At 37.8% G+C, this 9497-nt stretch overlaps 1 protein-coding gene across 1 annotated transcript in view; it reads right to left on the minus strand.

Annotated features, from left to right (window-relative positions):
• Positions 1-4585: 4585 nt before the first annotated feature.
• The window catches only part of LOC107099027 (receptor-type tyrosine-protein phosphatase H-like), a 12881-nt gene continuing 7969 nt past the window's right edge, over positions 4586-9497 (minus strand). The window contains exons 5-10 of the mRNA XM_015396954.1: positions 8910-9167; positions 8100-8354; positions 5449-5706; positions 5147-5152; positions 4898-4977; positions 4586-4806 (exon numbers count right to left, since the gene is read on the minus strand). Coding sequence (XP_015252440.1) covers positions 4744-4806; positions 4898-4977; positions 5147-5152; positions 5449-5706; positions 8100-8354; positions 8910-9167 — 920 coding nt within the window. The 3' untranslated portion in view covers positions 4586-4743. The remainder of the gene's footprint in view (positions 4807-4897; positions 4978-5146; positions 5153-5448; positions 5707-8099; positions 8355-8909; positions 9168-9497) is intronic.

Raw genomic sequence — 9497 nt, forward strand, 5'->3', positions numbered from 1 at the left:
GTTGTAAATCACATCCATCATGGGGATGCGATTCAGCATCGTTTTCCTGACCCAACGATTCGATTATTTTCGATACTCAAGAATACACCACGATTCGATGCGATTTGATTAATCGATTAATTGGTTAATTTTTTTTTTTTTTTTTACACCTTACAGGCTAAACAAAGTTTCAAGTTTGAAATAAATCAATGAAAACTGTAATATCGTTATGCATTTTTTTTTTTTAGAAACAACAACAAATAACAGAATGCAAAAATACTGCACATAATCAGTGCAATGAGTGCAATTCAATACCTTGGCTCCAGACGTCTCCACCCCCTTGACAGACGCTTCCGCTGCACCTCTCCCAAATTGTAGCTGACCGCAAACAGGAGGCCAGCTTGTTTTGTTTTTATGACCGAAATTGCGGAAAACAACTCGTGAAGTTTGACCCGCTAGAAGAGTGAGGTGTGCGAAAATGCTGGGACCCTTTTTCCACCTATATCTCCGCCCTTTTTGGCCCTCATGTACTTCCGTCGTCGGACTAAACTCGCCCCCACTTCCTCGCCTCCTCGGCCGTATCTAGACCCACCACAGCACGGGAGGGAGAATTACGCCCAGGAGCAAATGGATAAAAATAGACCGGAGGAAAAAAAACAACATGAATCGATTCTCTTGGGGACGTGTCAATGCATCGGATCGTCGGCTGTTGGATCGATGCATCGATACAAAATGATTATTTTTTACACCCCTAGCGCCTGTCCCACAGTGCCTCGCACTGCTTAATCAGTTGTAGCATAGGGCTTATACTCCTAGCTCAACTTCGCAGTGATTGCGTGGGGCTCGGATACCGGTGTACGGTTTGTGTGAGGAGCTGGGCGAAAACAACGCCTGGATGTATGGAGCCATTTCGTTTACAATTTCGTTTTCCGAAAGCCTTTTGATACCCTTGTACAAGCAGAAAAATGCTCTCTATACATCACTCTTAATGTAGGCTACAAGTATTACTGTAGGACAGAAAGTGAAAATTCCTAATTTAGACAATTTGGTAACATTGTCTGTAACTTAAAGATCCAGAATGCTTCCCTTCTTCTTAGAAGCAAGTCTTGGTCTCTGCCCCTAGGTGGCAACAACACCTGTTTGACTCCCACAGAAGTGGAGTGAGGCCATTTCATGTGTCATTTCTTTAGTTGTTGGTGTGGCCAGTTATGAGTCTTCTGTAGTTGGTTATGCTTTTTTGTGGTGAAAATTAGCATGGATCTTGTGATCTTTTCAGATTTGTCCTGTTTTATAAACAAATAAAGGCAGATCTTTTAAAGATGGAAATGATCTCTGGATCAGATTTTAATATATTCCATTATTTAACAGCATAACTATGAGGAGAGTAAGTCATGACTCATCCAACTGTTTTCCTTTTCTCTGGCTGTTGTTTAAGAGATCATCATCAGATCTGATGTGTACGTTTTGTCTACTAAATTCCGGGGATAGCCTCATTTGGGGAATTTTCATTTGATTTGAGAAAAATTTTCCAAACATTCAACTTAATTTGATAAAATTTTCTGTAGGCTGACAGGAAAGGGGGTATGAGAGAGTAGAAGAGACATGTGGAAAAGGACCACAGGTCAGAGTCGAACCCCAGTCGGCCAGGTCGAGGACTAAGGCCTACATACTGTTAACTGGATTGGACCGGGCATTGGAACTGAGCTGTGAGCTTCGGGGCTGGTCCTGGAACCCCACCAGTGACACGACCCAGTGACCGTAGCCTGGACACCAACAGCCCCGTGCTTCCCTCCGCCTGCCTTACCGTGGGCACGGAGCTGCCGGCGTACAGGCTACCATCACTGGGTCGGGCTTGGTCGCTCTGTCCCCGCCCCCGACCAGCCCCAGAGCTCACAGCCTGGTTCTGCTGCACTGTAGTCGACCAAAATCCTGGACAATTTTAAAATTCCCCCGGATATTTTTTTTTGGGTATCAAAAGTAGGACATGTCCGGAAAAAAGAGGACGTCTGGTCACCCACACCTAAAGCATCAAGGGCAGCAAAAACGCATGTGCTGCTTCATTTTTTATGCTTGCACAAGTTTGGCTCGAATGCGCGCCTGAAGCATCTCTGCTGCTCTAGCTGCGCTCTGGAAAAGTGGGTCTGATGCGCGTTGGGCGGAGCTACCCTATCCTTTCTTTGCCTGTAACAATGGCAGCTACATTTGCTGATCAGTGGGTAAAATGTAGTTTGAATCTATTTTGAAGTGAGAAAGTCCATCTGGAAACATCGTCAGTGTAGTCAGTTCATCCAGATTACCATCCTGCCTTCAAATATTATTTCTGTTGGAGCCGCTCAGACCCCCGTAGACCGGCGGTGCGACTGGCATAGACTGGCATAATAAGGCGTATCGATGTCATGCTTTCACTTTTTATTTCAGGACAGACAAGAGAACAGTGTGTTAGAGCATTTTTTGTAGAAAATATTTTTAAACAGACACAGTCCTCTTTTAAAAAAGTGCAAAATTGGCAAAATGTGCAAAATTAACAAAAGCTTGTGTTGAATGTGTTGGTTCATTAATCAGCAAGTATAGTAGATATTGATATGGATGTTTAATTGTGACAATAATCTGGCTTTACGGAACGATTATACTGTACCAACTTTCATGTTGGTATAATCGTTCGTCCATGTTGCCATGGTAATGATGAAAAACGGAGGTCATTTTCAAAGATTTCAGTTCGAAATTTGACCGATTTCAAGTCCCTGAACAAAGTAGCTTCACAGCCGAATCATACATGATATAAAAAATATTCCTTCAATGCAAGCTCTAGACATGTCTGATGATGACATATGCCAGGTTTCATGTTTGTACATCCTTAGCTTCCTTCTAGATCCTTCTTTCCACACCTGTTTTGAATATATTGATCACTCAATTTTTTGTTCTGTTTGGCATATATACTCATCCTCTGCAGTTACTGTTTGGTGGATTATCCTCATTCCCTCCTTAAAATTGGGGTTCCCCTTTGCTGTGGTTCCTGTATTCCTCGATTAGTTATTTCTGGATTTATGCTTCCGTTGCCACTACTCATTATCATTATCAGATCTGCAAGAAACAATCTCAGCTTCCGTCTCTGCATTTGGGTCCTCTACAGACCTCCACAAAAACTGACATTATGCAAACAAAGAAACTTATAACTATAACGCCAGATGCATAGTATTATTGATCATCACAGAATCATAGTATAATTTAGCTTAAAACTACTTTTATGACTTTGACTCTATTACCAAGAAACTTTAGAGCTTACTGCTCATGCACATAGCAGCACTCCTTAAATCCCATGTAAACAAAATCCATCCATCTTCTCCTGTTTAGTCCTTGTCAGATTCATGGTGGGGCCGGTGCCTATCTCTGACAATCTATTGGGGAGAGGCAGGGTTCATCCTGAACAGGTCACCAGTCTGTCGTAGGGCAACACAGAGACGCAAAACGACACATAACCATGCACACACACTCACACCTAAGGGCAATGTAAAGAAACCAATTAACCTAACAGTCATGTTTAATGGACTTTGGGAGGAAGCCAGAGTACCAGGAGAGAACCCATGCATGAACGGGGAAAACATACAAACTTCATGCAGAATGAATAGAGTTCAGGAAACTAGAACCTTCTCGCTGCAAGGCAACACTGCTAAACTCTTCAGCACCATTCAGCCCATGCTGCCTTCTTGTAGTATTGTAATTATGGTAAATACTAAAAACGGGCATGAAAATTGCACATGAGCACTGACTTATTTTGTCATTTTCACTCAAAAGCTGGATTTTTCCTATACACAAGTTGCTGAGATAAAGCAAACTTTGACCTTTCAACATGGCAGAGCGCAGCGAAATTATCCTGTATGGTGAGTACTGCATTGTTAAATGTTCTGTCTCATGTTTGTAGCCTACACAAGGCCATTTAAACTTTTGTTAGTTTTAGAATAACCATTATTGTTTGATTTTACCAGATGCTGGCAAGCAGTCCAGTGAGGATAGTAGCCGGTAGAGTAGTGCATGAACTTTGTTCAGACCTATAGAATTTTTCTCATGAGATCTGTAGTGTACACCAGTGAGCACATAATTTACTGGAACCAGGAGATGACCCTATAACTTTCTTGCCCAAGTAGCAGGTCAGGATAATCTGTGGATCAACCATGTTCTTCTTCTTTACCACAAGCAAAGCACTTAAACACAAGGTGCTGGTAATTTCCACTTTACTCTTTAGTGGAAAGGATCATATTTACCATGACACTCACAATAAGTATTAGCTTTGCTTTCCTCACGTCAGCTGCATGTCCTCTATACAGTGTATAGGGTAAACTTGCCCATGCCTTATAGAAAAAGGCTATTCAAAAGAATAAAAACAATAACATAAAAATTCAGACGCAGTGATTTTTGTACAACATTACAGTGAAAAGCACCATTTTTTATTTTTTTAAATTATTTTTGCATCTGTTTTTCAGTATTTCCTTTGGGAAATTTTTCCCAAAACAATTTTTGGAAAAAAACATAAGGCTTTATTTTAAGGCAACAAAGTTAGAAAACATATGCAAGTTAAAGACTTATGAAAATATAATAAAAATCTGAACTGAGGTCCTATTTAACCACAACAATTAAAAATGTGACAAAATAGAGAGGCTTTAAATGACGATATTCCAAAAAGGTCAAATAATCTAAACCAGTTAAGGTTGAGAAAGACAACACAACACTGGTGCTGAGGGACTTCACCATCTGACTTTTCCAGGGAACTCATGGTTTGGAAGAAGAAACTTTCAATGAAAGCTGTGGCGGCAAATTATATTTTTTGTAGAGCTGCATTTAAAAGCACATACATAAATAATTCAGTTGTTAGTAAACACACAAACATAAAAAGAGACAAAAAAAAAAGATAAATGTGTCTCACCTCTACCAATGCATCCTCCATCTCTGATGGTGACATTGTGCTGGGAATAGCTAACTTCACGTGAAGTGACATAATATAATCTGTTGAAAAAGAAATTAATTTTTACCATAAAACAAAATGTGGATAATTAACTGACATGATAACTATTAAAGTAAATATAGATGTCAGCATATAGGAATGTAATACAATTCTATTTTTCAAATAAGGAAATAAGAAAAGCAAGAAAAGAGGGCAAATGAGTTCACTCACTTGGGCCTAATGATGAAGGTTTCACATTTTCGAGAAGTTTTTTTTTGTTGACAGGAAAAGGGGGAAAAAAATAAATTTTCATGAACCATGATGCTTTTCATTATTGAAAAAATGTCCAATATTCAAATGAATGCATGATTAATCAAGGAACAATAACTGTAAGATACTGTTCAAAACAGAATGATTGAGACAGCAAAAAGAAAGACTGAGCAAGAGATTAAAGCTATTTAAAGCATTGAAACTTTGGTGTCATGAGAAATTCGTAGATCTACTGCATATCCTACGGAGGTTGAGTATCTTACCAGTAGCTGCAGAGATGCTGAATCCACTGCTTCTTATGTTTTCAAACACAGAGAAGAGAGTGAATGTGTAGTTTGTACGAGCCTTAAGTGACGAGACGGTAAAGGTTACTGGTCCATCTTCATCTGGTGCACTGATGTTTGTCTCTGTGCCATTGAACTGGAGAACAAAGCTGATGTTGTTGATGAATTTATTCCATTGGAGAGTGATGCTGGTCTCATTTTGTTCTGATGGTCTGAAGCTTATTGCATTCAGAGGTGCTGAAATTGTTTTATATTAAAAACAGTACAACATTCCTTAATTTAATGTTGAACAATTCTTTCAGTTTGCTTCACATTGTTTGGCGTTTGTTTTGCTTTCATCTCTTTCATATTAAAGCCATCCAAGAAGTAAAACAAAAAATTTAAGAATTGACCCAATGATCTCACCTGTCGCTGCAGCAATTCTAATTTCTCTGCTTTTCACATTCTCAAACACAGAGAACAGAGTGAATGTGTATTTAGTTCCAGCAGTGAGAGATGAGACTGTATGGTTTACTGGCCCCTCTCCATCTGGTGCACTGATGTGAGTCTCAAAACCCTCGAACTGAAGAACAAAGCTGACGTTTTTCATGACTTTCTTCCACTGCAGAGTTATACTGGTCTCATTTTGGGCTATTGGTATGAAATCGTTTGCATTGTGAGGAACTATTAGAGAAGATATACAATTTTGCATAGTCAGACTAACCATGTTTGAAAAGACATCCAAAGCTCATCATGTATTTATAGAACAAGTGGCTGATTTAAAAATGCAAAGTAGATTTACAGTTACTAAATGCCTGTATTATATGCTGGTAATTACAAAACTTTTAAACCATGTGATTCTTGTCAAAGTAGCTACATATGGTCTGGCACTTTTCTTACTGTAACACCATCCTTTCATCATTCATACTTTCATACTTTTGATCTGAAAATCAGCTCAGAGCTTATCTGCTTGAACTGTTTTCACCCCAGACTAAACCATCTATTTAGCTAGTATACCATTACCTTCTCTAACACTCAAAGTATTCATGGATTATTGCCTCTATGTTTCTTTTTTTGCACCTGTTCCTGTCTTCCCAAACCCCCCATGAGCCTTGGCAGGTTTCTCACTCTGAGTCTGGCTATGCTGTTATAACTGTGGTTTACTTTCTACTATCTTTGCAGGCATGCTTTGTGATGGGATTGCTGTCAAATCAATTACACTATTCAAGTATGTCAACTATCACTACATGCTAATCAAGGAGGAGGGAATCATGCCAAGTTAAAGACTAGATGCTAGTAAGTTTTAGTTTTTCAAGTGTGTATGATTGAAGTGACTTGAATTAAAAATAAAGAACCTTGTTAATTTACATCATTTAAAGAAGTACATTGAAATGACTGCAAGCAAGTGGATGCATCAGTGAAGGTCTGGTCTACTGCCTTAAAACTGGCAGTAGATCAGACTGAATAACAGAATTTTAAAAAGGAAAACTATACTTAGATTAAAATAGAACACAGTCTTGCTACAATTGAGATGCTGATTGTTGTAGCTATATTGCCTAGCATAATCAAAATACAATACTGTACATACATGATTAGCTACAACCAAATAGGGTTTTTGTTTAACGTCTTACCAGTGACAGCTGTAAATTTTACACCACTGCTTCTGACATTCTCAAACACAGAAAATAGGGTAAAAGTGTGTTTATTTCCTGCAGACAGAGATGAGATTGTGTAGCTGACTGGTCCATCTCCATGTGGTGCAACAATGTTTGTCTCTTTGCCATTAAACAGAAGAACAAAGCTGATGTTTTTGTTGATATTATTCCATTGCAGAGTGATGCTGCTCTCATTTTGGTTTGATGCTCTCACAGCTTCAGGTTTTTGGGGAGCTAGACAAGAAAAATCATGTATCAATAACTAACTTTACCAGGCTTGTAGGGTCCAAAATAAAAGGTATTAAAAGGTAATAACCAGAGTGTTATTCATATTAGTATTATGAATAACACTTTGGTTTTATTTATGTTTTGACTATTCAGTTTAAACAAATTTTGTAACCTTTGAATAAAGTAGTCCTTAAATAAAGCAGATTATTCTTCAGCTTTCTTAAGTACCCTTAGCCAATGTAGTAATGTCTTTGCTCCATTACAAGTCAACACTACTGTCGAGGCAGTAGATCATTTTTAGCCTTGTCCTGCTTGTTCAAATACAAACTGTAGGTGAAATTAAATTGATCTTTTGTCAGACAATGGTTTGGATTAAACATAATTATAAGAATTTAGAATGATAAGGAATGTTCTTAAATAATAAATATTAACAAAAATTATTAGCTATGGATAAGATCATACGTTATTCATTAGCTGGCTTTAATTACATCCATCAATGTTCTGTCTTTGCTTGAAAACACTCCCACCTAGTGGCCAGAAACAGTTTCTGGCATTTTTTCTTTTGGTCTAAATTCTTAAAATATGTGAAGATGCACAATTTTTTACCTTTTCTCCCCCCAAAAAATAAACATAAAATACTTTAAAAGAAACACTTTATTAATATTTAAGTAGACGCTGTTACAGATACTATGACCATAATTTTAATAGTATACGGCTATGGAGATTTAAATTGTTAAAAAGACATAGATGTCGCATATATTTTCTTACCTGTGACAGCAATAATTTTCCCTCCACTGCTTCTGACGCTCTCAAACACAGAAAAGAGAGTAAATAGGTATTTAGTTCCAGCAGAGAGAGATGAGATGGTGTGGTTTATTGGTCCATCTCCATTTGGTACACCGATGTTTATCTCTGTGCCATTAAACTGGAGAACAAAGCTGATGTTGTTCACTTTATCCCACTCCAGAGTGATACTGGTCTCATCTTGTTCTAATACTCTGAAGGATTCTGCATTTTCAGGAGCTAAAAGAGATAAATCATGGATTAATCAATCTAAGTCTAGCAGGCTTGGTGGTTTTTATGTCTGAGTCAAGTTTAAGAATTCTTTATTAAAACACCCAATGGCCCAAAAGCTGTTTAACCTGAGTTTTTGCCATTTATTGTCATGACATTAAAATTAGCAATACTCAGTCCTCAGCATTCTAAAGGCTCCACTGGGATGTAATCTGTTTCATTAATCAATATTAACAAAAGTTATCAGCAATGAAAAAGATTAGACAGTATTTTTTAGCTGGCTTTAGTAACATTAATCAATGCAGTAGTGTCTTTGCTTGAAAACACTCCCACCTAGTGGCCAGAAACAATTTATGACATTTTTTTTTGTCTAAATTATTAAATTATGTGAAAATGCACAATTGCTGACTTTTTTTTTTAAATAACACACATAAAATACTTTAAAAGAAACACTTTCTTCACATTTAAGTAGATGCTTACTAAAACAGTCACTATAATCTTGAGAGTACAAATATAAAAATTTATATTGGTAAAAAGACGGAGGTGTTGCATCAAACATCTTACCTGTGACAGCAATAATTTTCCCTCCACTGCTTCTGACGCTCTCAAACACAGAAAAGAGAGTAAATAGGTATTTAGTTCCAGCAGAGAGAGATGAGATGGTGTGGTTTACTGGTCCATCTCCAGTTGGTACACCGATGTTTATCTCTGTGCCATTAAACTGGAGAACAAAGCTGATGTTTTTGTTGACAATATCCCACTGTAGAGTGATACTGGTCTCATCTTGTTCTAGTGCTTTGAAGGCTTCTGCATTTTCAGGAGCTAAAAGAAATCAAACATGTATTAACCAATCTCATTCTACCAGGCTTGGTGGTTTTATGTCTGAGTCAAATATTAGAATTCTTTATATTAATACCTTATGCTCCAACTCGAGTTTTTGCCATTTACTGTTATATTAAAACTAGCAATACCAATCAAATCTCGGTGGAACTTTTGGAATAGTGAGGCCTGTGTTTTGATTAATCAATGTTAACATGTTATCAGCTATGAATAAGATCATACGGTATTCATTAGCTGGCTTTAATTATGTCAATCAATGCAGTACTGTTTTTGCTTAAAAACACTCCCACCTAGTGGCCAGAAACAGTTTCT

The sequence above is a fragment of the Cyprinodon variegatus genome, unplaced genomic scaffold (genome assembly GCF_000732505.1).
Source record: "Cyprinodon variegatus isolate N-32 unplaced genomic scaffold, C_variegatus-1.0 Scaffold831, whole genome shotgun sequence".
NCBI lineage: Eukaryota > Metazoa > Chordata > Actinopteri > Cyprinodontiformes > Cyprinodontidae > Cyprinodon > Cyprinodon variegatus.